Raw genomic sequence first — 27,787 nt, 5'->3', positions numbered from 1 at the left:
ATCTATGTAATCAGACAAGACAAAATAGGTTTCTGGATTCATGCTATTAGTAAGATGTACATACATTGTGTCCAGATAGTTAATAAGGCAGACAAGAGGGCAGTGATTTGGATATCAGCAGGCATAAATTCAGCTTATGAGCGGCATTTTCCTTCTTTGGTAGAAAGTGCTAAGAAGTCTGCTGAGTCTTTGAAGACGCCTAGGAGGTCTTCAAGACTTAACCCCCATATCTAGCCTTGATTTGAGGCAATCTTATATCTTAGATTGCCCTAGGATTTTATCTTTTAGTGATACCATTTATGGTGTTCTCTCTGTATTATTCTGATGTAATTCTACCTTGGGGTCTGTGCCCTTGAGGTGATTTTAATAGAAAGATTTTCTCTTTCGGAAAAAAAAAAAAAAGGCAGACAAGAAATTGTTGTATGTAGGTTGAATAACCTGCAACAGGTACCACTCAATTAGGTGTCGCACATAAGACGTCAAAGATGAATAGCCATAGTAAAGTGTGACAAAAAGCATGCATGATGTAAATCAGACACGTAAATCTACTTGGTGCTGTACTAAGATGTTAGAGATACAATTACCAAATAAGATGTAACCAATGATAAACATATGCTAAATAAGATGCAATCTTCTTGCCTATATAATCAGACAAGACAAAATATGTTCCTGGACCCATGATAATAGTAAGAGGTGCATTAACAATGCAGACAAGAAATAATTGGGCAGTCTTACAGAAGGGCCATGATAATGAACTTCTAGTGAAAAAACAGAAGAAAAGAAAATCACAAAGAGTTCCAGCACCACACCTCATCTTCAAGGTTGTTAAAATTCTCGAGTAAACCAGCGAGGTCTACAAACAAGCTATCATTCGCCAGGGGCCTGTTTAGCTGCAGTTGATGGAGCCTTCTCAAATTAACCGTCAATGAATAATCATCATCCACAACCTAAATGGAATATAGCCAGGTATCACTTTGGTTGGAGATAAGAAAAAGTAGCCAGTGCTTGCCATGCAAATAGCCAACTTAGCCATTACCCCCGCTTCTTTGAGAGCGCTTCGAAGCTTCAGCACAAGCTCATCTTCCATAAGTTTCATTGTTTGTTGAGCAGAATCTTGAAGGTCGGCTCCACTTTCGCCCCCACAGAAAGCTAAAGCTTTTACACATGCTTTCAAAACATTTTCTTCACCGTGCTTAAAAAAAGCTTCTTTTAGAAGCTGCATAACTTGAGAGAACGTCTGAAAACAGGGGTCACAGTAAGTGAAACAATATTTTTTTAAGAAAGAAACAATCAGCCATGGTTTTCGGCTGTCACCTGTTCCTGACGCTTCAAGTTGAATTGCTCTAAATTCATGTGCATGACAAGGTCTACTATATGAGGTATCTTAGCCTTATCTGCAAGAAACTTCCGAAGGATTTTTGGCAAGGTTTTAATTAATGCAGCTGTTATCTCATTTCTACTGTTTTCTAAAAATTCCTGCACCCACAGCACCAACAAAGGGACATCATTTGTGTATCAACTAACATCGACCAAACACAGGTGTCCTTTAGATATAGAGTAGCATACCTTCTGCGCCTTGCTAAGAGTCACTTTTCGAGACTCCATTGAAGGAACAATTTTACCCCCCACAGCTTTCTTGGCTGAGGCACTCAAAACTCTAACAAGGTGTGTGGCATCTTGATCAGTCAACTCCAGTTTTGGATTATCATCAAGAAGCATGGATATCATGCTCTTCCAGTCCTGATAGCAAATCAAACAGTCAAAGCTGGTTGTTTATACAGCTGGTGCAATCAATAGCACCACTAAAACAGGTAACTGAAAGCTGCTTCTAAACCTCTGTAAAAGTAAAAAAGGGAGCTGATAATTGCCTTTATCGCATCCATTCCCTGCCAAACTGCATCAATGACATAGTCACTGAGAATTGGGTCTGAAGAAAATTCTCTAAGAATCTGTAAGAGCCTGCTCAGCTGCACTTCCGATCCATCAGTTTCAGACCCTGTCATAATATGGCACTGTGAATGATCAAACGAGTAACATCGATACTGAGCAGTTACTCTATGTAAGACCAGATATTACCCCTTGAATGTGAACTGCTGAATTTTTGAGCTATAAGGTGGTCATAAACAAGATCACCAACAGCATGGCGGATAAGAGGAGACTCATCTATAAGAAGATCATACAGCGGACCAAGATCTTCATCCCCAAGCAATTGATGTCTAAAATAAGTAACAAATCAAGTTCAGTAATTTCACGCGATGAAGGCCCAGAGGAAAGACAAATTTTAGACAGAACCTATATTGACTAATACCTCAGAAGATGCTTCAATAAAATGATGGCACTGACAGCTACAGGAATGTCAATATCATCAGCAAGCTCAATCATACGGCTGCAAAATCGTTCCGTGAAAAGACCCAAAGAAGGCACGTTGTCTTCTACTTCGTAAAGATTCTGAAGAGCTGTAATGGAAGTTTTACGAACAGCTGGATTCTGCATCACCAACAAACATTGGCATTAATTACTTGAGCATTGGGAGAAACTCCAACTGAGAGAGAAAATCTACAGCACAGCTTACTCCACACCTTGTCATTAAGAGTCCAACCAATATACTTCAGATAAAGGTCCTGAAGGAAAAGTGATGGATACGAAACAATCCAAGAACCAAGAGCCCGGATGCAGGACATGCGAATTTCAGCATCGACATCTCGGTAACGGTGCATAAAGAGCCTGTGTCGCAAGAGTGAGCAGAGACAATTTACTGGTTGAAAGCCCTTACAAGAAAACATAAGCTAATCTTACCCGGTAAAGATCTTACGCATCATCTCTTCTGCCATTGTGATCTTTTCATGTGTCTCAGATAGAACCTTATTCAATGACTCTAATCTAGGACCATCTTTCCTCTTCTTCTTTTCGGCATTCAACTGCCTTTGTGCAGTTTCTCTGGACTCACCTAATGTCTTTGCCACGGTAACAAGGGATGTCACCATTTGCAAGCCCACTGCAGTGGTGACTTGTCTGAACACTCGTGGAGGTGTACTGCAGCATAATGTCAACCGATTATCTTTGAATAATGAAACTTGAAACAAAAACTTTACAAACACGCATGATAAATCAACAAACCATGACAGCGCAATAACATAATCCATGCACTTGTCCAATAAGACACCATCAAAAAGAGGACCATTCTGGCATTCAAGAATTAGATTGTCCCAAAATGACATGAGATTCTCCTTGAAACCACGAAGATCTTTCTGTTTTGAGCCAAGATAATCTTCCAAAAAACCCTATTGATGTGTTAGGATTCCAATTTGCTTTTTAACAGGTTTGAGCTTTAGTAAACAGACATATAACCACAATTTGTGCAATGGTTTTATTTCCAAGGATACTTCTTCAGCTCGAGAAACTACTTTAACCACAACATCGTCCACATCAGTCTCGTCAAGGGGTGCATCATCCATAGTAAAATCGACTCCACAAACCTGTGACACAGCTTAATTAAACTCAGATAAGTAGCACAAGTAAACCTAAATGAGGCCAATCAACACTAAATACAAGATCTAACCTCAAACAGACTGTTCAAAAGCTCAATCAACGCTTTATTTTGGTTTCTTTCATAATTCTCCACCCAAGCTTTAGCAGCACGGCGGACAAGCTTTGCATGGTGTTTGATAATTTCTTGCATGGAGTAAAAGACTCAGCATATTTTAAACTCACATCAAACCAAAAAGCTAAAGTCATAAAGCCAACCTGCTATACTATGCTCAGTTCCTGTGCTAGGCCCTTCATAGGAAGAAGCTTGTCTTTTCCGTTTAAGACTGCTCCCTTTATTTCTAGCTTTTGCTGTACTTTCAGGGCTCACTGTGGCACCCTGATTTGGAGTTCTTGAACTTGAAGGAACAGATAAAGAAATTAAAGAGCCTTTGTCATGCTCTGTTGCATCTTGATGGTCCACTAGAGGTGAAACACCAGTTCGAGATCTTTTCTGGAGAATTTGAAAGCAGGTTAGCAGAAAGATTAAAGGAACATGAGAGCAGAAGAAATCCATTGACAATCTTACTGGGGTCTGGGATACTCCTCTTGGCTGAGCTCTTTTTCGTGCAGATCCCCCACCCCTCTCTTTTACAGTAACCTCCATCTCCTTCTCATCATCATTGCTCTCCAACAAGCTAAGCAAAAGAACCATAATAACATGAGCTAAGATCCAAAGTAGAGTATCATAAATGAAGCACAAATTTTTTAACATCAGCACACCTTCGCTGTGCGAATTCCTAAAGCCCGTTCAGAAGGCAAAAGAGCCACATCAAATACAATTTCTATCCCCTCCCTTTTTTAAAAATATGCAAAAAGCAACAGTAAACTGACAAGCACTCAAGGCTTCACATACAGGTACCCTGCTGAAAATCTAAAAATCTTTCATGCTTCACGTTAATATCCACTGGCTCTGCATATTGCACCTTCAGAACCAAGTTGGTCCTCAGATAAGCCTTGCTCGTCACATCCCAACAATTACAGTGTTCCATAGACCAGATCGCCCACTCTCTTGCAACTATCTCTGACGTTTTGACAGCCTGCCGCCCTCTCCATCGGCCCCTACGCAGGGGATTGAAGACACCCTCTCTACTGCCCCATCCTTGCCAGCATAAGCTGCAAGTTGAGCATTGCATTCATTCACACATCTGCTGTGTTTTTTGCCTCAAATCTGTGTTTTTGCAGCAAGCATTCAGCCCTTGAATCCCATCACATCAAAAAATGTAGCTCTCTGGTGCATGTTTGATGATGTACCCCAAGATAGGATGCAGATCTACAGCACAAGCATGTTGTAAGAGAGACAGAAAGGACCCACTCCTCGTCCACCTCAAAAAACAAGGGGAGATACCAAGATGCGCCTCTCTCTGACCAAACTAACTTCCCCAAGGCCTCACTAAACTGACTCTCAAACAAATCTACAAACTGTCTAATATTTATAAGTAACTACCCTCAACCATTGGCTGCTCCTGTATGGTATCATAAACAACCTCCCTCGTCCAAAAGGAGTCATCATGTCACAAGACGAGCACCACGTGCCAATGGAAAAGAACAGACTGAACAACTTTAAGCACTTCAATCACAACTGAACTGACAGAGAGAGAGCACACGCTACACGGAGTGGCAAAATTCCACCCCAGAGAGTATTGGCCCCAAACTTTGGCGGCCCTTTTGGTATTTCTTTATATCACTTGAACTTTGTACAATGCTCGTACTCCATCCTCTGCACTTTCTCCAAGAAGCATGCCAGAGAATGAGCCCTTGGCCATAAAAAGCAGTTACATGAAAATCTTTCAAACTCAAAAGCAACTGATCCAAAAGCATCTTGTCTAAAAGCTGCCAACGCAAATTACGGAAATCCGTACAATGTCACGTAAGCACCTATCAACGCAAACACGGAAATCCTTACAATCTGCCATCAACAGTCAGTGTGAAATCCGGAAATCCGTACAGTCTACCACGCCATCATCTTCTACGTAAGTTAGCTTTTGTTTGTGTGTGTGTGTGCGCGCGCGCGCGTGCTGGTCCAGTTTTATTTTAATGCCTTTATGTCACTTGGGCCCCATCGAATGGGGTCCCATAAGTTGGTGGGAACTTCTTCCGCTTCTTCTTCTACTGCTCCTACTTCTTAGGGTTTAGGCCCCTCGGCCAGGATCTGAAGGTTGGCTCTGTTCTTCAGTGACTTGACAAGTCAGCAGTTTGTGATATCCCCCCTTCTTGAAAGAAAGTAATCGTTCCCGATTACAACATATTTGCAAAACAACTCAAGTTAATTGGCTTCCCAAAAGAATCTCATCCAATAAGGAGTCTCATTCCAGATTGGAACTCTTGATATCCTAGGTCGTTGACTTCCAGAAGTATCTCATCCAATAAGGAATATTCAGTGGTTGGCACGTCACAATGCAACACAAATGCTCACATATGCATGTTACAAGACAGACACATTAAGTCGCCGATGAACACTCCTCCCGCATAACCTAACAAGGTCCGGGCCGGGAGATATTCAACGACCCCCTCATCACTTCTCCCGCATAACCTAAAAAGGCCCGAGCCGGGAGATATAGAGGCCTCTTACAACCAAACGCCTCCTAGACCGCAACCTGCGTCGTTTGGAGGTGCTGAGAGTAACCACTGCTCAGACTTCTTAATACTCCTTCCGTATAACCATCCAGATCCAGGCCGGGAGTAACAACAACAATATTTTTCAAGCATTCAATACTCCCCTCGCAAATAACCACAAGGGTCCGGGGCATGAGTATGTGCAAGCATTCTCAAACATCATTTCTCGCTACTCCACCCGGGAGTAAATCACCAAGCATTGAAACCAGTATTCAAACCAAAGTCAAACAATTCAAATCGGCACCAAAACAGGTTCAAAACAAATACCATCCATTTCAAACAGATTCCAAACAAGATCACCAAACAAGTTCTCAAACAAATTCTCAGACAAAATTCAAACTTAAAAAGCAATCTCGACACCAATCGAGCTCGAAAAGTCGACTGACTTTCCATCCCGAAACCTGCACGAAAAATTAGGGTTAGATTCCTTTCATAAGGTTGTAGCCGACTGCACCATGGTCCATAAGCTCTTGGACACACAGTGTTCCTCTGGCGACGATGGTAGTCCCAAGATATAACAATCACCAGACCTCCAAGGTTATCAACTCGAGAAGAGACACCTACTGAGAGATGTCGAGAAATTTCAAGTTATAATCTGCTAGGGTTTCCATGGCAAGCATTTCAGGATACCCCACTGTGCACTTTGAAGGAAGATGTCCGAAGGCATGTAACTTCCGGCAAAATTTTTCTTGAAAGCTTGCCAAGTCCTTGGAGTGTACGGCTTGGTAGCTATAAATATCCACCACTGCATGGATTTGCCTTCGAGAAAAACGACAGCTCGAAACAAATCTTGGATCCTTCTCTTGCAAGCAGCGTAACCGCGAAACGCGTTTCAACAGGCCTGAAACGCGAAACGGGGTGAAACGGCCGAAACGTTTCACTTGCGAGGTGAAACGCCTAGAGTGAAACGCTTGAAATAAAAAAATTCCTATAGAGAATTTGGCCATTAAATAGTTATTTATTTATTATGTATATGCTATTTCAAGGTTACCATAGCATGTGTCTCTACTCACTGCACTGTGAACACCTATTTTGTCGATACATAACTCTATATATACACAAAATTGGCGTTTCGGTCAGACGTTTCAATGAGGCCTTAGCCTAGGGTGAAACGTTTCGGGGTGAAACACCACGTTTTGGCGTGAAACGTTTCGCGGTTACGCTGCTTGCAAGTAATCTTTATGGCTTATGCCCTGTAAGACAGAGAGATGAAGATGTAACTATGTCATACTTTGTAAATAATTAATTTATTTACGAGAAAAGAATTATCTAATTAGTTGTGTGCACATCAGAATAGATCTAGCAGTTCTGGGACCTCAGGTGCGCCCAAGTGCGGGCCAGAGCACCTCAGGGAGACCCTAGCAGAAAATACCATGAAGCCCTAGTGATTGGGAAATCGGGTCTTCAATGAAGGGATAGATAGTAGCCTCAGATTTCAAGCTCAGAAAATTATGCGCGCTAGTGCAAGCACAGAAATGAGATGGGGTCCTTAGAACAACAGTAACCCTAAGGCCTGAATTATTTTTACGGCCTTAGGATAAGTCAATTGAATTATTTTAAATGATTTACGTTGGACCAAATGGCCGGACAAGTGCGAACAGGTAATGCCAGAGCAGTGTCGATACGGCTTTGTGCTGGGGAGCAACTAACATTTCAGTAGTAGCATCTGTGTGTGTAGTTGTGAGTTAATTTGCACATTTCATTAATAGCCTAGGGACTTTTAAATGTGAAAGTTGAATGGTTTTAAAGTTATTAAGTAAGTGCGCCACTTGGCACACTTACCAATGCAAAACTAGCTCTCTCACTCCCACTCACCCTCTCTCTCTTCCTAGCGTCCCCTCTTCCTCCTGGCTCGATAAGAGCACCTGTAACAAATTGCTGACGTGTCAAAGCCTAAAGAATGGAGCCAACTTACAGATGACGTGGCTGCCCAAGAGCAGAAACACTAACCCTAATTTTTGCCAGAAACCCTAACTGCTGAAACCCTAATTCTGGAAAACCTAACCCTAAAACCTACAAACCCTAATTCTGGAAACCCTAACCCTAAAACCTGCAAACCCTAAGAAGAACAAGTAACAAAACAAGAAGTCCTACCAACTTATGGGGACCCCGTCCGATGGGGCCCCAAGTGACATAAAGGCATTAAAAATAAAGCAGAACACGCTCAAAAGACTTTGCACATCAAAATATGATGATGTGGCACCTGTACGAACGTTTCGGAATTCGCAGCAGATTTTTAGGGAAATCCCGAAATTTTGGGAAAGTGATTTTTTTTTGGGGTCGGCTTTTCATATTTGATGCTTTTAGGCTTTGGGCCTTTAAATATGAGCCTTGGGGGGCCTCTCTGGCACTCTTCAGCGCGCAGATTGCAAGGAGGTGCTCCCGCGCTGTTGTACTTTGCGAATCAGTAGTAATATAAAGAAATACCGAAAGAGGCGCCAAGGATTGGGGCCAATACTCTCTAGTGGAATTCCACCACTCCGTGACGCGTGTCGTCTCTCTCTCTCTCAATTCAGTTGTTATTGAAGTGCTAAAAGTCTGTTTCAATTTGTTCTTTTCTATTGGCACGTGGTGCCCGTCTTGTGACAGTGGTATCAGAGCATCAGGCGTGTGCTTTTCTGAAAGCATACCGGTCCTACAAACGAGCAGAAAGAGCTATTAGAATTAATATGCGAGGTATCTTCGCCCAGCTATTGGAATTATTATGTGAGGTATCTTCGTCCTCCAATCCGGACTTATTAGCCACTCCCACCCTTACTTCATCGCGCATCGCGCGCGCTCCCGTCTTCACCGCTCATGTCTTACAGAGCATAAGCCATTAAGATCATTTGCAAGAGAAGGAACCAAGATTTGTTTCGAGCTGCTGTTTTTCTTAGAGACAGTACCATGCAGATGTTGATAGCTACCAAGCAACATACTCCAAGTACTTGGCAAGCTTTCAAGAAAATTTTTGCCCAAAGTTAAATGGTTTCTGACATCTTCCTTCGGAGTGCAACTTCTGGCAGAGGGGGGTATCCTGAAATGCTTGCCATGGAAACCCTAGTAGATTATAACTTGAAATTTCTCGACATCTCTCAGTAGATGTCTCTTCAAGAGCAGATGACCTTGGAGGTTCAGTGTGATTGCTATCTCTTGGGACTACCATCGCCACCAAAGAAACACTGTCTGTCCAAGAGCTGATGGACCATGCTATGCTCGGCTACGACCTCATGGAAGGAACCTAACCCTAATTTTTTGTGCAGGTTTCAAGATGGAAAGTCAGTCAACTTTTCGAGCTCGACTGATGTCGAGATTGCTTTTTAAGTTTGAGTTCTGTTTGATCTTGCTTGGTGATCCTGTTTGGAATTTGTTTGAAATGGATGGTATCTATTTTGAACCTGTTTTGGTGCCGATTTGAATTGTTTGACTCTGGTTTGATACTGGTTTCAATGATTGGTGATTTTACTCCCGGGTGGAGAAGTGATAAATATTGTTTTGGTATTGTTTGAACCTCGAAACGACGCAGGCCAATGCCTGGGGAGCGTTTCGTTGTATGTTTGAAAACCTCGAAACGACGCAGGCCGATGCCTGGGGAGCGTTTCGTTGTATGTTTGAAAACCTTGGAACGACGCAGGCCGATGCCTGGGGAGGGGTTTCGTTGTATGCTAGAAAACCTCCGAACGACGCAGGCCGATGCCTGGGGAGCGTTTGGTTGTATGCTTGAACCTCCAAGCGACGCAGACTGCGGTCTGGGGAGCGTTTGGTTGTACTGTCCTCTGAGCTCATGGCCCGGACCTTTTTAGGTTATTTGCGGGGGGAGTGACGAGGTAATCGTTGAGTAGCTTCACCGCAGACGGTTTGTCTCGGGGGAGTGCTCAGCTGCGCTGTTTGTTGTGTCTTTAACATGCATATGTGAGCATTTGTGTTGCATTGTGATGTGTCAATTACTGAATATTCCTAATTGGATGAGATTGCCTGGGTATGTAATTTTAATGCATCAAGACACTCGTGGAAGATCAGTACGGTTTGGGTGTGATGGCTAATTTTACTACGCCGGAATATCAAGAGTTCCAATCTGGACGAAAGGAGAAGCTAACTCCTTGATCAAAAGAGCAGAAAGGAGAAGCTAACTCCTTGATCAAAACAGCCAAAAGGAGAAGCTAACTCCTTGATGATCAAAAGAGCAGAAAGGAGAAACTAACTCCTTGATCAAAACAGCCAAAAGGAGAAGCTAACTACTTGATCAAAAGAGCAGAAAGGAGAAGCTAACTCCTTAATAAAAAGAGCAAACTGATTGTCCCTCGGAATGTCCCTCGGAAATTTTTGAGCTAACTTGAGTTGTTTTGCAGATATGCTGTAATCGCGCACGATTACTCTCTTTCAAGAAGGGAAGATGTAACAAATTGCTGACGTGTCAAAGCCTAAAGAATGGAGCCAACTTACAGATGACGTGGCTGCCCGAGAGCAGAAACACTAAACCTAATTTCTGCAAGAAACCCTAACTGCTGAAATCCTAATTCTAGAAACCCTAACCCTAAATCCTGCAAACCCTAATTCTGGAAACCCTAACCCTAAAACCTGCAAACCCTAATTCTAGAAACCTTAAGAAGAACAAGTAACAAAAGAAGAAGTCCTACCAACTTATGGAGACCCCGTCCGATGGGGCCCCAAGTGACATAAAGGCATTAAAAATAAAGCAGAACACGCTCAAAAGACTTTGCACATCAAAATATGATGATGTGGCACCTGTATGGATGTTCCGGAATTCACGGCGGATTTTTAGGAAAATCCCGAAATTTTGGGAAAGTGATTTTTTGGGGTCAGCTTTTCATATTTGATGCTTTTAGGCTTTGGGCCTTTAAATATGAGCCTTGGGGGGCTCTCTCTGGCACTCTTCAGCATGCAGATTGCAGAGGAGGTGCTCCCGGGTGGTTGTACTTTGTGAATCAATAGTAATATAAAGAAATACCGAAAGGGGCGCCAAGGTTTGGGGCCAATACTCTCTGGGGTGGAATTCCGCCACTCCGTGTTGCGTGTCATCTCTCTCTCTCTCTCAATTCAGTTGTTTATGAAGTGCTAAAAGTCTGTTTCGATCTGTTCTTTTCTATTGGCACGTGGTGCCCGTCTTGTGACAGCACCCCCTCCCCCTTTTCTTAGTGTTGGCAGTGCTTCTACCCCCCCCTATTGTGAGTATACTCTACGCATTGGAGCCCTCCATGGAAGCTTGAGAGCAACCCCTTGCGACATGTAGTGGCCTCGTGCTCCCATTGTCTAAAACAAGGGTTATCACAGCCATAGCCAGCTTTTGGTGAAGTTTCATTGCGAGAAGTTGCAGCAGGCACTCTCTTCGTAGAGTGGTGTGGCTGTAAATTCTCTGTTTTCAGCCCCTAATCATCTCTTTTAGGGTGAATTTCAGCAAAATACACATAGAATCTAGTTCTTCTCTACCTACACTACGCGTACACAAAGTTTGGTGCGATTCCATCGAGAAAAAGGTCTCTATTTTGACTTTGGAAGGTGCTCGGGTAACATTTTCAAGTTATGTGCAGAAAATTACAGCAAGCATGTGTGCGTGCATTTTGCGTGTTTCTCCCTTGTTTTTGTTGCAGGAATGATTATGCATAGAGGGACACAGTTAGTGAAAGGTAGACTCTCATTTTCGAGAGCTTCCGTTGAGTTTTGTGGAAGATACACTCGTTTTTTAGAGCTTCCCAAAATTTCATAGCAGAGGGGAAATCCTCTCAGAATTCAGAGAGTAGCTTTCGCACTCTCTCAATCAGAAGCAGAAAAGAAAGAATAGAGGACGGTCTATTGCCCCATTCCTGTGCTTGTAAAGATTCTCCCTTAGTAATAAAGATAATCTCTTTATGGGGGGGACCAGCCCATCTTCTGGTCCCCAATGAAGTGTCAAGCTTTTCCTCTCTCTCTCTACTTCTCTTGAGTATTTGAAATACAATTAAAAGTCAGTTTACGCTTCCGTATATTTGTGACAGAAGACGGGAGCGCGCCCGATGAGTGATGAAGTAAGGGTGAGAGTGGCTAATAAGTTCGGGGTCAAGGCATGAAGATTCTTCAAATAAAAATTCCAATAAACTTTGGAAGCCCCGGTTTGCTCGGTCTGCTCTTTGGTAGGACCGGTATGCTTTCAGAAAAGCACACACCTGAAGCTCTGATACCACTGTCACGAGACGGGCACCATGTTGCTAAATTGGCTTTATTTGACGGGAAAATAATTCTAAATGAATTATTAGATTTATAAGTGAGAAGGGTTTTCTCGCTTAGAACACCAAGAAAAATAATTCTACATGAATTATTGGAATTTTAAGTGAGGGTTTTTCTCACTGGAGACATCCGAGTACAGAGTATTCCTAGTGCGTCATTCAAAGTAATGACGGGAGCACTGAGAACGGGAATATCTGTAAGGCCACCACGAACGGGTAATCCTGATGAGTCACAACAGATGGGTGATGAGGAGGATCGGAAAGAAGTATCCGACCATCCGGGAACGGACATCTCTGATGCGTCATAGGATGGGTGACATAGAGCATCGTGAAGGAGATTGTACCGTAAGTTCGGTAGGAAAGGACTAGGTGATGGGTAATCCTGATGCGTCACAAGGTGGGTGACGGGTGCATCGAAAAGGGGATATCCATAGTCGAGAAAACAGATGCTTTCCGAGAAAGCGGGATTGCTTTTCGGGAAAGCATCTGCTTTCCCGCGAGGAAGTCTATGTCTGCATTGCAACTGTGCATGTGATTGCATCCAAGGACGCCTGGGAAGTGACGTGAAAGCATTGTTTTAACTTATAAGGTTTTATTGAATTTTTGGGTAGATTCGGACTATTTTTAAAATATGCCGGCCGCCCACTTAATAAGTGGGCAGCCATCTGATAAATAAGGCAACAAATCAGCCAATGTTTTCTCTCTCTCTTTTTCTGGCAAAACAACGCAAAAAATATTTATTAATTAATTAAATTTATTTATTTAATACTTTAAAAAAAGAAACGGCCGCGATCTCTATGCGAGCAGCTATTCATGCCCGTGGCCAGGAGCTATAAAAGCATCACATGCCCTCACTCTGAGAGGAGGATCAATTTTTGCAAGGAGATGCTGCTGCAGAGTTCACCCGCAAAGAAGACGTTTGCCGGTGATGCCCATGACGGTCTCAAGTGTACCCGATGTCGCCAGGACCCAGTGCACGAGTTCCCTCGCGAAGAAGTGCCTACGAAGCGTGTTTCCATCGTGACAAGCTGCTGTTTTTCTCTGTTTTCAGCCCATAAGCGTCGTAGACGGGGATGATTTACGAGAAGGAACCCGAGAACACACCTCTTTTGTGTGTAGGATTGGAAGAGAGGATTTTCTATGTAGAGATCTCTTCCGGGGAATTGTTGTTCGAGAACCGAGTTGCGTTACGAGCGTCAAGACTTTGAAGGTAACGATTTTCATGTTATGATCTCTAAGTATTTGTTTGCAAGTGTCCTTCCTCTTAGTGAGGGAGTAGGAGCAGAGGAGTAGGAGCAGAGGAAGGCATGAGCCTCTGTAGGAGAAAAGCGCTCTGAGGAACTAGAGCCAGATCAGCCCAAGGGTTTCGTACCCGAGTTTGGGAAGTAGATCCACGGATCGAAGAGAGGTAGTCTCTCAAGTTGTGATCCGGAAGTTGGGATTCCCAAGTAAGGACTTCATGTCCGAGAAAGCAGAGTTGTTCTGCGGGAAGAGGACTTTGGAAACAGAGCTGGAAAAGGGAGTTGCAGGGATGTCATGCCCTGAGTCTGGAAGGTGAGATCCAGAGGCGAGAACCTTGATTCTCAAGGATTTGGAATAAGGAACGGAAGTTCCTTGGAATAGGGTTTTGCCCTAGGAATCGGAAGCTAAGGCTTCCGGGAACCATCAAGTCTTATTCTAGAACGAACGTGGTAATATGTTCGTTTCAAGTGATTGAATAGACTTCTCCTCAATAATAAAGATACTATTACGGGGGGGACCAGCCCATCTTCTGATCCCCAGTACTGTGTCGATCTTCTCTCTCTCTATCTATTTCTCTCTATATCCTCTGGCTTCAATAATAAGTGATAAATCCTATTCATCCGAATGTATTCTATATTGCTATGTGCTCCTGTTTGTGACACACCGCGTGCCAACGGAAAAGAGCAGACTGAACAGACTTTTAGCACTTCAAATAACAACTGAACGAAAAGAGAGAGACGACACGGGGAGTGGCGAAGTTCCACCCCAAAGAGCATTGGCCCCAAACCTTGGCGCCCCTTTCGATATTTCTTTATATTACTTGAACTCAGTACAATGCCGGTACTCCACCCTCTGCACCTTCGTATTGATGCATGCCAAAGACTAAGCCCTTTGCACATATTTAAAGGCCCTTGGCCTTGAAAAGCAGTTTACATGAAAAGCTTGAAACTCAAAAGCAACTAGCCCAAAAGCTAGCGCTGAAAATCAGCCAACATAAATCACGGAAATCCGTACATGCTCCCACATCAGCATAGCCAGCGTGAACGCGGAAATCTATACAGGCTGCCACGTCAACAAGTCAACACAAAATTTGGAATTCCGTACTGGCCTACCACATCATCAGGCTCCACGCAAATAAGCATGTGTGTGTGTGCTGGTCCTGCTTTAATTAGCATCTTTAGGTCACTTGGGCCCCATCGGACGGGGTCCCATAAGTTGGTGGGAACTCTTCTTTAAAAATAGGCCACTCGGCAAGACTTTGCAAGTTGGAAAAACTTCTTATGCTGCTAGTGCTTCTTCACTTAGGGTTTAGGCCCCTCAGTCGGGATCTGCAAGCTGGCTCCGTTCTTCAATGGCTCGACACGTCAGCAATTTGTGACATGCCACTCTTCAAAAACACAGATTAGGGATCAACACGCCCAAGTGGTCTTGGGTTACGTGCGACCACAAGAAGCAAAATAAAGTTCTTGTGGTTCTTTGTGCTTCTTTCCTTTGTGAGAGTGCGCATGTGCGGAAGCATGAGAGAGAGAGAGAGAGAGAGAGAGAGAGAGAGAGAGAGAGAGAGAGAGAGAGAGAGAGACCACAAACGCAAGATATGGTGGAGGAGGCGATCAGCTCCCCATGACTACCATGAGCACAAGACTGCACAATGCCAGATAAAATCCCCCACAACCCAACAAGAAAAGAAATATATAGGAGGGCGCCCGAACAAGGTGGACGGCCGGCCCCAAACTCGAGCGACCGGACCAGGTACAACCTAGATTATGGGTGGCCAACCCGAAGACATACTACCCGTACAAGTATGCCCTAGACCTATGTGAAGCAACAGAGTGGTGTAACACCCCCTCTCAGCACCGGATGCTGAACAAACTGCATGAAGCCAAAGATGTGAGGCAAATTATGAAGAAGTCTGTTAAAATGTCTGCAGCAGTCTGGAGTGTCCCAACCTCCGAGAAATCTCCATGGTAAAGTGTCGTCACGAGCAATGTAGTAAATTGTTGTACTCCACCAATACAAGGTGAAGATACTCGTGAAGGTCCCGAACTTAGTGTGAAAACAACTCCTTGTCGTAAAAGGAGTGCCAATAGACCTGCAAGTGTCATGCCCAATAGGATCTATGGTGTCTGTAGTCAAACCGTCCGGAGAAAATGGTGAAGCCCAGAAACCATCATGAGAATGATCGGAAGCCTGTCAATGCATGAAATTGTAACCAAGTGTGGCCAGGTGGCTAAGCTGTGTAAAACTCCGAGAAGGCTAGATGTAGCAATCTCCGCCATAAACTCCTCCGAATCAAGGAAAGCCTGACTACCCAGTCTGCATTGTAGAAGCTACCGTAAGCTGCAGCAGTCACCAAGAAACCGTAGGGACCACCACCGGATGGTGTCCTGTCAAAAGGTAGGGTAATCCAAGATGAGGGGAAAGCCAGACTCAACAGTCTGCACTGTGAAGGGCCTCTGAGAAAAGGTGTGGTCATACCAAGCTGTCTGCACCGTAATCATCCTATATGAAGAAGGGAAGCCAGACTAAGAAGTCTGCGCTATGAATAACCTCTGAGAAGAGGAAAGGCCAGACCAATCTGTCTGCGCCATCTTGCCTGTATCTCCTATCTCTAATCCTCCGGTGTCAACCAAAACATAACAAGGTTGCATCCGTACGTACGTACGGATTCTATCCGTACAATACGTATGGATACGTACGGATAGGATCCATATCGGTTTTTATTTTTTCGGAGCGGGGGTTGTTGTTGTTGTTGTTGTTGTTTTGCTTCCCTATTTCAGCCGATTAAGCCTCTTTTCGAAAAACGCCTTACTGCGGCTGAGAGCGACTAGTTTTAGCAAAGATACAGGTACTTTATAGTGTGTGCTCCTCTCTTGCAGGTGCCACCTTTGAGTGCAGTGTGCAGTTTGTAGTACTTACTACTTATTAGAGTCAAGACTTCAGACTTCAGTCTTGGATTATCATGATTCATTATGTATTTATTTGATGCTCTTAGTTTTATGTGACCATGAGAACAGACGTATGATACTATTTGGTTGTAGACATTGGTTAGCTAAGCTCAGCTTTGTGTTTTCATTGTTCGGTTAGAGTCGTAGACTCTAGTTTTTGGCATTTGTAATGGTCTATTGTTGATTTGCTAGGTGAATGCATATATAAATGTATGAAGTACTCTCAGTTTTAGGCTTTGTAAAAAAGTACGAATTTTTACGTACCTAAACCTCAATCCATTCTGTACTACGTACCTTACGAACCGAATTTGTACCGAACACTACGTACCTAACTACCTTGAAACAGAATCCGTGCCAACGACGCCACCAAACCGCGACTCGGTGTGGCAATCAATGTGAATGAGCTAGGAGTGGCCTACTGCCCAGGTCGAGGGATAAGTCTGCTTGTAACAGACTTGGACACTCCAAGTCAAGAATCCATTGCGACAGCACCAAATAACCACTTCAAAACAATTCACAGATCACAATAGATTTGCACTGGCCCGGCGAAGTTCCGTGCCTAAAGATATTGGCCCCAAAGACTGGCGCCCCTTTCGGTATTTCTTTTTGTATTAATCAATTCAAAGTACAAGAGAGTGGGTCGGGGTTCACTCTCAGACTCTGCGTCCAGATGCTCTAAGAAGTGAAGCCCTCACCACTTATTTAAAGATACAAGGGATGCCCAAAAGCAGAGCCCCAAAAGCTTTTAAAATAAAAAGCATCAGTTCTCTCTCTCTCTCTCTCTCTTAGAGAGTCTTTTCTCTTTTTTTAATAAAAAAAAGTAAAATTCGCGTCGCTTATCATTTTTTTTTAAATATATATTTTATTTTATTTTTTTTCAGCCTTCGCGATTTCCAAAAATTAGTGTTTCTGGCAAAAATTAGGGTTTCTGTTGTCCGCCACGTCATCACTTTGTGACATACCCCCCTCTTGAAAGCATTCTAATCGACCGCGATTACGCCTGCAAAACCGACAAAAGCCATAAACCATCTTAGTAGACACTGACTGTTAGTACCTACGTATTAGGGACACACATCTAGCACATGTACCAAACGACAGTCACATCACACGACATCACAGGACATCACATGACATTCAACATTCATTCGGATCTTAGACCATGATTTATCGGCAATGTAGCTAGCAATCACATCTAGGTCCAATCGAGACCTCATCGATGTCCGATTGACTAACCCCTATTGCAACCATGTCTATTCGAGATCAATCAGACCAAAATGATGCAATCATTTCGGCTACAGTTCCTGCACTCAAAAGCAGTGAAGAAACAAATCAGTATCATTATCAGGAATTCCATTTCAATACTTTCCCAGGGGCGGGTGGGTATGGGTAAAAGGGTGTAACAATCTCTATGTCTTATGCCTGTCAAACTTGACCTTCTGGCATACTGCGCACAACTCTTCCACGTCCTTTTTGAGTCACGGCCAAAAGAAGTATCTCTCTACCCCTTTCATGGTGGTAGCAATGCCGCGGTGACCCGTAAAAGGTGGACAGTGCATTCAATCATAACCTTATCCCTCAATGGCTGTGTAACGCACAACATAGTCTTTCTCATCAAGTAGCCTTCCCGAAGGGAGTATCCCGCTACTGTCTCCCCATCCCGTATCCGTGTGAAAATATCTACAAAATCTGTATCTGTGGCATACTGATCGACCATATCCTCGAAGCTCCTACGATGTATCGCGAAAATAGCCAGAACCAACGGTTTCCGAGACAAAGTATCTGCCACCACATTCTTCTGTCCCTGCACATGGACAATCTGGAAGTGGAACTGTGACAAGATGTTCGCCACTGCATCTGCTTTTCCAAAAGCTGCTTCTGTGACAAGAAGTAGTGCAAACTCTGATGGTCTGTAAAGACAGTAAAATCCGCTCCAAGTAGGTAATGCCGCCACTGAGTAAGAGCATGGATAACCGCCAAAAGCTCTTTCTCATAGATCTGTGCTGTCATCTCCGGCCTAGAGAACAAACGGCTCTCGTAAGCTATGACATGGCCTTCTTGCATCAAGACCGCACCCAAACTACGACCACAAGCATCACAATACACTTCAAATGACTTCTACAAGTCCGGCAAAGTCAAAATAGGTCCCGTAGTCAATTTCTCTTTCAATGTCTGAAAGGCAGTCACCTCCGTGGGTCCCCACGAGAAAGGTACTCCTTTCTGTGTCAAGATATGCAAAGGGGAAGCAACCTCTGCAAACTTTCATATGAACCGCCTGTAGTACGAACACAGTCCCAAGAAGCTTCTAACTTCATGGACATTCCTCAAATCGGGCCAATCACGGATAGTCTCTATCTTGGCCGGGTCCATTTGCACTCCTGCTGCTCACACAATGTGTCCCAAAAAGTGCATCTCTGGTGGGAAAAATTCACTTTTCTTTGCATTAATCACTAGCTTGTGATCTCGTAATGCCTGAAAGACCTGAAGCAGATGATCTCTGTGTTCTGCCTCATTCTTGGAGAAAACAATGATGTCGTCAAAGAAAGTGCCAACAAATAGCCTGTACTCTCGGAAAATCCTGTCCATCATCCGGTTAAATGTCGCAGGAGCATTGGTTAAACCAAAAGGCATCACCAAAAACTCAAATAACCCAAAAGTCGTCCGAAAAGCTGTCTTGTAGACGTCTCCCGGCGCTATCCTGATCTGATGATATCCACTCTTCAGTCAATCCTGCTAAAGCACGAGGATCCCTGTAACCTGTCGAGTATATCATCGATCCTAGGAATCGAAAATCTGTTCTTGATGGTGATTTGTTGAGAGCTCTATAATCAATGCACATTCTCCAAGATCCGTCTTTCTTCAAAACCAACAACACTGGAGAGCAATACGGTGAAGTACTAGGCTGGACAAGACCCTTTTCCAAGAGGTCTTTCACTTCGTTCATAATCTCTTCATTCTGTACTCTGCTTACACAGTAAGGTGGCCGATTCGGTGGCGTGCTTCCAGGTATCGGATCAATGGTTTGATCTTCAGGCCCTCTGAAAAGCAATCGGCATGAGTGTGGAGAAAAATCTTGGCGTTCGTTTGATCAGGTCAAAACATATTCAACCTTTATCCATCGTTCAGTTCTCTCCCCAAGGAATGAGTAAGAAACTGAAGTTCATCAAGTACAATCTCTAAGCCCTTCATTTATCAAAGTCGCTTTCTCGGCCCGGTAGTCAACCACGGCGTAGTTCTTGTGGTACCAAGGGATCCTGAGTAGAACGTCACTCGCGTGCCCTGAACACCCCTGTCATTGCAAACAAAGTTTGCCAATGCTTGGTGTAATGGCAACATCCCATCCGGGTGCCAGTCGAACTACCTCCGCCTGTGGCGTCAGTCTGTCGGACGTAATTCCAAATCGAGCCGCCAATTCCAAGTGAAAAGAAGTTGGCCTTGGCTCCTTCAAAAGAGCTTCCTGATCCTTCACTTTGCCCCAAAAGCGGCAAGTTTGTACTTTCATTCATTAGATTCGTTGCAGGTCCCACGCCATGTGGTACCAGTTCCGTTTTTCTATCTGCCTTTTCTGCCACATTCCTCAGCTGCTCTCGAACTCTCAGGCCTGTCGTCGTCTTTATCATTCTGTTCTTTCTGTGCCTTTTTAGGGCACTTCGCGGAGATATGTCCATGTTCCCCGCATCCAAAGCACTTCCCCTCTCTGATGAAGCGAGCTCTCTCCTCAGGAGTAAGCTTGGGTCATGCATCCTTTTTCTCTGGGTTGCTCTTTTTCTTTCTACTTTCATTTCCAGAAGTCTGTTCGGCTCGTTGTGTCATGGCCTTATCTGTGGGGTAGGTCAGACTGCCAGAGTGAATGGCAAAGCCCCGCTTCGCATGACTCATCAACTCCTAGATAGAAGCTGACTTCTATTCCAAGCAGTGATCTCGGATCTCTGTAGGTAGACCCAAGGTAAACCGCTCAATCTGTTCTTTGAACGAGATCTTCTTGAATGAAGAGGCGGGTAGAAAAGAGCTCCAGAATCTTTCACAATAAGCATTGATTGTGTCTTTCTTGGTCATCCGAAGATGGTTCCAAGCAGCTCGTATATCTCATTCGTATTCTTGCGTTAACCAAGAAGAAATAAAAAGCTTCTTAAATTTCAGCCATTTAACTGGTGCAGTCTTGTTTAAAAGAAGAGTGGACCACCAAGTACGAGCATTCCTCGTAAAGTAAGAGGCAGCTCTTTGAACCTTGGAGTGCTCTGAATAGCGTCCTCCTACGAAAGCAATGTCAAACTGCTGTATAAAAGACAAAGCCTTCGAAGCATCTGAGTATCCTGAAAAAGTATCAAACTTGATCGAGTGGCCACCTTCCTTAAACTCTCGGACTTTCTTGCTTTTATCTTTGAGAAAGTCATACTGGTTAGCTTTGTAAAAAAAAAATCTTCTTGTTCGCATAAAAGTTTCCGTCATCGGAATCTGAGTTGTCTGTAGACGAGTCCTCAGTAGAACTGTCAGTCTCTGGGCGAGATGTAGCCTTCTTTGCCTTTTTCTTGCCCTTTCCGAAGCTTTGTTTCTTGCTTCGCTTTTTGCTTTTTTTGTCTTCTTCACTGGAGTCTGAAGAGCTAGAAGAACTATCAGAAGAAGAAGAAGAATTGGGTAAGCCTTCAAACTTTACACGCTTCTTCTGTTTCTTTGCCTTGTCGAATGTCGACCGACGACCCAAATATCCCGGGAAGTCAGTGCCTTTCTTCTGCTTTTTGCCATGCTTTTTGTCTTTCTTTTGCACGTCAAAAAGCTGAGCAATCCGTGCATCAACCACGTTCTCCAGTTCCGTCTCCGTATATTTCTTGGAGGCAGAAGGTTTCTTGAGAGCGGGTTTCGGGAGTGGTGTTGTGGTTCTTTGCCACTCCATCTGTACCTCTTCCAAAGAGGTCTGGTTCATATATTTTGCCATCTTCGGGTCCTTGGCAAAATTGAGCATCATCTTTGTTGCATCGCCAATCAATTGACGACGCTCCATCTCCTACTGCTCCGCCTGAGTAGGCCTAGGCGAGCCATACTCCGTGCCGGAATCTTCGTTGTGATCCCTGCCCGCATCTCCAAATGCAGAGGGAGTTGACTGATCATTGCCTGAAGCCATAGGTGCCGCGGAAAAAAAATTGGGGATCGAATTTCCCGTAGAAGAGAAATCGGCCGTGCTCTGATACCACTGTAACAGACTTGGACACTCCAAGTCAAGAATCAATCGCGACAGCACCAAAGAACCACTTCAAAACAATTCACAGATCACAATAGATTTGCATTGGTCCGGCCGAGTTCCGTGCCTAGAGATATTGGCCCCAAAGACTGGCGCCCCTTTCGGTATTTCTTTTTGTATAAATCAATTCAAAGTACAAGAGAGTGGGTCGGGATTCACTCTCAGATTCTGCGTCCAGATGCTCTGAGAAGTGAAGCCCTCACCACTTATTTAAAGATACAAGGGATGCCCAAAAGCAGAGCCCCAAAAGCTTTTAAAATAAAAAGCATCAGTTCTCTCTCTCTCTCTCTTAGAGAGTCTTTTCTCTTTTTTTTTATAAAAAAAAGCAAAATTCGCGTCGCTCATCATTTATTTATTAGGGTTTGCAGGAATTTTAGGGCTTCTGGCAGAAATTAGGGTTTGCAGGAATTTTAGGGTTTTTGGCAGAAATTAGGGTTTCTCTTGTCCGCCACGTCATCACTTTGTGACACTGCTGTAAGGTTACCGAGGGTGAGCAACTCTGAAGGTAGCAATCCAAATGATCAGGTGCAAAAGAGCAACTGCACTACCATCCAAGCCAAGCTCCGGGTGACTCCGAATGTAGTCACAGGATGCCTGATCTCCCGCATCTCGCGGGTAAACTCCAAAAGAGTCCAAAGCATTGAAGTCCCACTCCAATCCGCAGATCCAAGCAATGAACTTGTCCAAGAAGAGATCCAAGATCCTCTCCCTGAGTCCATGTAGATGCTCCTGTGTAAGCAAGTGATCTGACGTGTCGAGGTCAAGTGGTAAGTGTCTGTCCACCCAAGATGGTGGTGTCTTCTATGGGAATGTCGGAATCCCATATGCCATGAGCATGGCCATATCTCGTGTGAACTCCTCTGATGAATGCATAGGTGTGTCCAAAGCAAACCACAAGTCACCACCCCCTCTGGAGTGCGCAACCGCTGAATGATGGCTGGAATGAATGGATCTCCTAAGGATCGTATGCCCGTAGATGATCAAGCCGACGTCGAAACTACCGTGTGCTGCAGCAGTCACTGAGAGACTGCATGGACCACCACCGGATGGTGTCCTGGCAGGAGGTAACTTCATCCTCTATGAAAAACACAAGCCATGTGGCTGTTGCCCACCCAAAAACGCAACTGCGAGGAGATGAAAACACTCCAGAGAACGCTCTCAACAGGGTCCAGAGCGGTGCAGAGGGTGTGGAGAGGGTGGTGAATCAATGTCACAGCCTTTGATAGGCTGAAATCACAGAAAACAGCAGTGGATGTTGGCTGAAAACCAACAAAAATGGAGGATACGGGTCGGCAAGGCACTAGATGCCAAGCCGGTGTGTCGAAAGGCAAGATCGGGGTAGGAAGCCCAGCGCTCCCCTCTGTGAAGCAGACGCTACCTTGCTGTCCAAAAACGCAGACCTAGCTGAAAACGCAGATGGAGCAAAGGGGTTTTCCGGTGACAAGTCCCAAAAAGGGTAGTGATGGCAGCTATAAGCGAAAACGCCAGCTGTGGAGACAAAAAACGTAGGTGGAGAAGGTCCTCCGCAATGAAAACTCTCCAAGTTCCATCGCCTGCCTGGCTTTTGCAAAACACTGACAGATCTGCAGAAAACGCTGGCTGATCTAATCTTCTTGGGAGGAGAGCCTGATGTGGAAAAAGCGCTGGTCCCATGGAGACCCTGAAGCTGCTGATACCATGAAAGAGTGCGCATGTGCGGAAGCGAAAGAGAGAAATGAAATGAAATGTAAAATGTAATATTAAAATCTTCAAAAGGCCAAAATGACCTTTGAGACCAAAAGGTTACATGTGGTGAATCTAATACCAGGTCTGGGTACAAAAAGTACCAAGAACTGCAAAGAAAATTGTTAGGTGCAGCGGAATGAATGTTGTATTTTCTCAAAATTAGTGATCTTTATTGCTCAAGGTTCCTTTTAGTTCTTAGGGAAAGAGAGAGCTTTCCGTCTTGTAGAGTGTTGTGGTCACAAACAAAGTGAGTGGATATTGTGTGTGCAAGTGAATGAGACTGAGAGAAGGAGAGAGAAGAGATACGACACCGAGAGGTTGTAAAACCCTCCTCCGAAGGCCCCACTCTCGTCGGCGAGAGTGGTCTATTCTTTGATTGCACAAAGGTGTACAATGCGTATGCAATGGACTATGCAACTTGGTCTATGCCGATGACGACGACGATGACGATGACGACGACGACAACGACGATGGCTGAAATCTGAGATCTTCTAATCGCTGAATTTCGGGACTGTTTCGGTGGCTGAAAATGACTGTTTTCTTGTGGTGCTTATGGCTGAAAATGATCGCTTCCTTCGGGGTTCATGCTGCAGATGAAAACGCTGATGCTTTGTACCTGCTGTGCTGCGTTTTAGGGCAGATCTGCACCTGCTGAAAACGCTGCCAATGATGAGGAAGACCTGCTGAAAAACGCTGGCCTTGAAAGCTGAAATCGCTGATGACTTGCTGGCAAAAAACGCTGGGATAGCAGCAAGGTCTAGCGTTAGTGCTTGATGAGAAAAACGCTGAAATGACTTGCTATGATGGGGCTGTTCTGCAGGTGGTAAAAACGCCAAGCAAGGTAGTTGTTGGCGATGCTAGATCTAGGGACTATGGGAGAAAAACGCCAGGCATGGGAGGTGGATGGCAAGGAATCTTGATGCTGAGGGGGATATTGCTGAGAAGTTGCCTGTTGAGCGGGAAGCTCCTGCTGCCTCTTCTGCCATTTAGTGCTAACTTGGGTTTGCTTATATATTAACTTAGCAAAATTGCCCTACCTACTTTTGTAGGAAAGTCACTTAAAAATAATAAGTGAAAATCCCAATAAATAGGAAATTAGGCTAAATGCACTGGAAAATTCCCCTAACTGATGCTAATGGATTCTGATGGGAATTCCGATGATCATGCTATGTGCAACCGGAGGATATGCATCTATGCTAAGTGACTGGGCATGCACGGTCTACGAATAGACTCACAAAAGTGTCAGATCACTGCTAATCTAAACTTGACTGAACTGACTAAACCCTGCTGTGGTGTAGCTTGTCTACGGACACATAGGGTTGGGATGTGTCACGTGACAAAAATAGTGGGTAGGGGTGGGGTGAAAGCTGATACAAGGGGAAGACAAAGGGTGAGCTGATACAATGGAGCTCTCTGACAGTCGAGGCATCATATACATATACATCAGTATCCGAGACGGCTCATATGTTGCACCAGTATGGTATGGATCCTCTGTCGCAATCTACGTCGATATCGAGAGGGCCCTCTCATCCGTGGGCGATGGGACCGCCCCAACTCTATCGCCCGATCAAGCAATATGCCTCTGGTGTTGTTATGTTGTGGGGGCTGCTCGAACTACTCTATCTGTGACTGAAAGAAATCTGTGATCTTCCGTTGTCGTTGGATCTCTCTCATTGTGCCCCTCTTCAAGAGGTCCTCTCTATGTTTGCGAATCTCCAATAAGTATAATCCAAGGCATCTTTGATCCTGGTATCTCATGACTCTAGAAAGTAGCACAAAACCCTCTCTAAATAGACAGTGAAAGCCGCCTCGTATCTCATAGTATACTGGGCAATGACATATGTAATGTAGTTCTGTCTTTGGCTCTATTTGGCACACCTGACAAATCCTGGACTCAGCAGGTACTCCTCTAAATCTGCCTGTGTGCGTATCTGACCAATAGCACATCGTATCCCGTGGGATAGATGAGTATCCATGTATCCTGGTCTGATCACAAAACCATCCTCCATGAGTTGGAGAAGATGCTTTCTAAAGAAAGTCATCTTCGTACCTAGCTCATGTGTAGGTTGTATCCATGTCCTGTCCGTATCCACGTCAATCAAGTCATGTCTAATGAGCCTGCTAATCTCTGCCCTTGTGAGGGGGATGGAGGGTACATCCAAAGAGTACTGAAATGGGGGTAGCCGGTCCATACTAAAGCCATGTAACTGAAACCAAGATGCCATCTCTACATACCAACATGATCTATCTCCCTGCAATGCCAGCTGTCGTGAAGACTCTAGTGCTAATCGAGCATATCTGTCTCTAGAGAGAGCCTAAGTGCTATGCATAAATGAAACTGATCGAGTGAGTGCCTCCACTACCAATGGAGGAGCAGCGAGCTCCACCCTAACAATCTCATGTGGTATTGAGGCCTTGGCCCTAATCATCCGAGACACCAATGGCTTCTCCATACATCTCCATCCATCAATACTGCCAGCTCTGCTATGATGATCAACAGAGGGGCCCCATATCTCCACTCCGTACAGCATGGCCGAAGTGACCAAAGTGTCAAAGAGCCAAAGCTTTGTCCTAGGTTCCTAGAACTGAACCTGCGAACATATCCTCTCAAGTCTCCCCAATGCTGTATAGGCTCTGGTCAATCGCATATCTGCTGCACGCCTCAAGGAAAATACTGGACCACTGAAAACCGCCCCAAGATAAGTGTATGTATCTGCATACTCCACAGTCTCTCGACCATATGTAAAAGTGGGGACGGACCTCCTTACCCACTGCGCCGTGGTGTTAAACACCATTACCTTGGTCTTACCAAGGTTCAGAGACAATCCACTGTCCCGTGCAAATACATGCAGTGCATCCAAATGACGCTACATCCCTTCTAGAGAATCGGAGATCGGCACAATATCATCAGCATATAATAGCAACGAAATCCATGTGCCTGCAAGCTGAGCACCTCTATTACCCTCTGTATGTACATAATCTGAAAACTCGTCTACATATATCCCAAAGAGAGTCAGAGATAGGGGAAAACCTTGCTTCACCCCAATGGTGGAGTGAACCATGTCGGACATGCCCTGAGTAGTGCGTACCTGTCCTACCATTGTCCTGTATAAAGCTAAGATCCCCCAGATCAGCTCTGTGGGCACCCCCATGTCTTGCAATCTGCGTATGAGTCTGGCTCGTGGCACTGTATCAAAGGCTTTGCAAAAATCCACAAAGCTACAATATATCCTCCTGCCATGGTGTCTACCCTCCTCAATAATGGCTCTGAGTGTCAAAATCTGGTCAAGAGTGGAGAAACCTCTCTTGAACCCTGCCTGTCCTGCTACCTGTATGCCCTCTCTCTCTCTCCCCATCCACTTAACTCATGCTCAAGAATTGATGCATATAGCCTAGCCAGAGTGTGACCAACCATGATGGTTCGGTAATTCTCGGGAAGCATAGGATCTCTCGACTTGAAGATAGGCACAATAGTGGACATACTCCAAGTCTCAGGCAAACCCTCATACATGGCTGGCTCTATTAAACATCATAGCAAGAGGCTCTGCAAGCATATCTCTCGCATGGATAAAGTGCTCTGCTACCAGACCATCATGATCCTGTGCTCTTCTTGTCTTCATCTTGTCAATGGCTTCCTTACCCTCTCAGCAGCAAAGAACGTACATGTTTCTGGGCATGCCTCTGGAGGGTCAGGCACAGGTGGCTGCCTCGATGCTGTATAGAGAGATGTAGCATATTTCCCCATGTCTCTGTGGAAGTGATGGCTGGCGGTGGAGAGTGCTCATTGAAAAGCCTCCATGCCTCACTAGTCTTGATTCATAAACAGCTGATACAGATCACGCTCTAGTTGAGATAGGTAAGCCCTCTTCTTTCGTCGCACTAGGCGGCGGAAGATAATATGTGATTGTCTATGTGTAGTAGTACCCATGAGCACCTCTCTTTGTAATCTGATCCTCGTCTCTCTACACTCCTCATCATACCAGTTGTTCTGAGGCATGCTCTGTAACAAACTGCTGACGTGTCAAAGCCTAAAGAATGGAGCCAACTTACAGATGCCGGCCGAGGGACCTAAACCCTAAGAAGAACAAGAACAGAAGAAGAAGTCCTACCAACTTATGGGGACCACGTCCGATGGGGCCCCGAGTGACATAAAGGATTTAAATAAAGCTGACTCTCAAGACTTACGCAAACTGATGACGTGGCAGATTTCCGAAAATGGCGCTGACATGATGACGTGGCAGGTTATACGGAATTTCGCGTTTTGCACTGGCTGATGACATGGCAAGTTGTATGGATTTTCG

The 27,787-nt window shown here is 44.6% G+C and overlaps 1 protein-coding gene across 1 annotated transcript in view; it reads right to left on the bottom strand.

The window, feature by feature from the left end:
- The window catches only part of SCC3 (sister-chromatid cohesion protein 3), an 89,422-nt gene that overhangs the window by 35,475 nt on the left and 26,160 nt on the right, over window positions 1–27,787 (bottom strand). Inside the window, exons 2-15 of the mRNA XM_086489431.1 lie at window positions 4,055–4,163; window positions 3,745–3,979; window positions 3,560–3,672; window positions 3,384–3,476; window positions 3,118–3,281; window positions 2,797–3,033; window positions 2,580–2,724; window positions 2,309–2,487; window positions 2,077–2,216; window positions 1,869–1,996; window positions 1,567–1,740; window positions 1,315–1,476; window positions 1,037–1,237; window positions 810–947 (exon numbers count right to left, since the gene is read on the bottom strand). Of these exons, the coding sequence (XP_086345557.1) occupies window positions 810–947; window positions 1,037–1,237; window positions 1,315–1,476; window positions 1,567–1,740; window positions 1,869–1,996; window positions 2,077–2,216; window positions 2,309–2,487; window positions 2,580–2,724; window positions 2,797–3,033; window positions 3,118–3,281; window positions 3,384–3,476; window positions 3,560–3,672; window positions 3,745–3,979; window positions 4,055–4,163 (2,218 nt within the window). The remainder of the gene's footprint in view (window positions 1–809; window positions 948–1,036; window positions 1,238–1,314; window positions 1,477–1,566; window positions 1,741–1,868; window positions 1,997–2,076; window positions 2,217–2,308; window positions 2,488–2,579; window positions 2,725–2,796; window positions 3,034–3,117; window positions 3,282–3,383; window positions 3,477–3,559; window positions 3,673–3,744; window positions 3,980–4,054; window positions 4,164–27,787) is intronic.

Source organism: Adiantum capillus-veneris, chromosome 18 (assembly GCF_014529385.1).
Source record: "Adiantum capillus-veneris isolate H3 chromosome 18, ASM1452938v2, whole genome shotgun sequence".
NCBI lineage: Eukaryota > Viridiplantae > Streptophyta > Polypodiopsida > Polypodiales > Pteridaceae > Adiantum > Adiantum capillus-veneris.
Note: the sequence above shows the minus strand (reverse complement) of the source record. Positions and strands in the feature narration are given on the sequence as shown.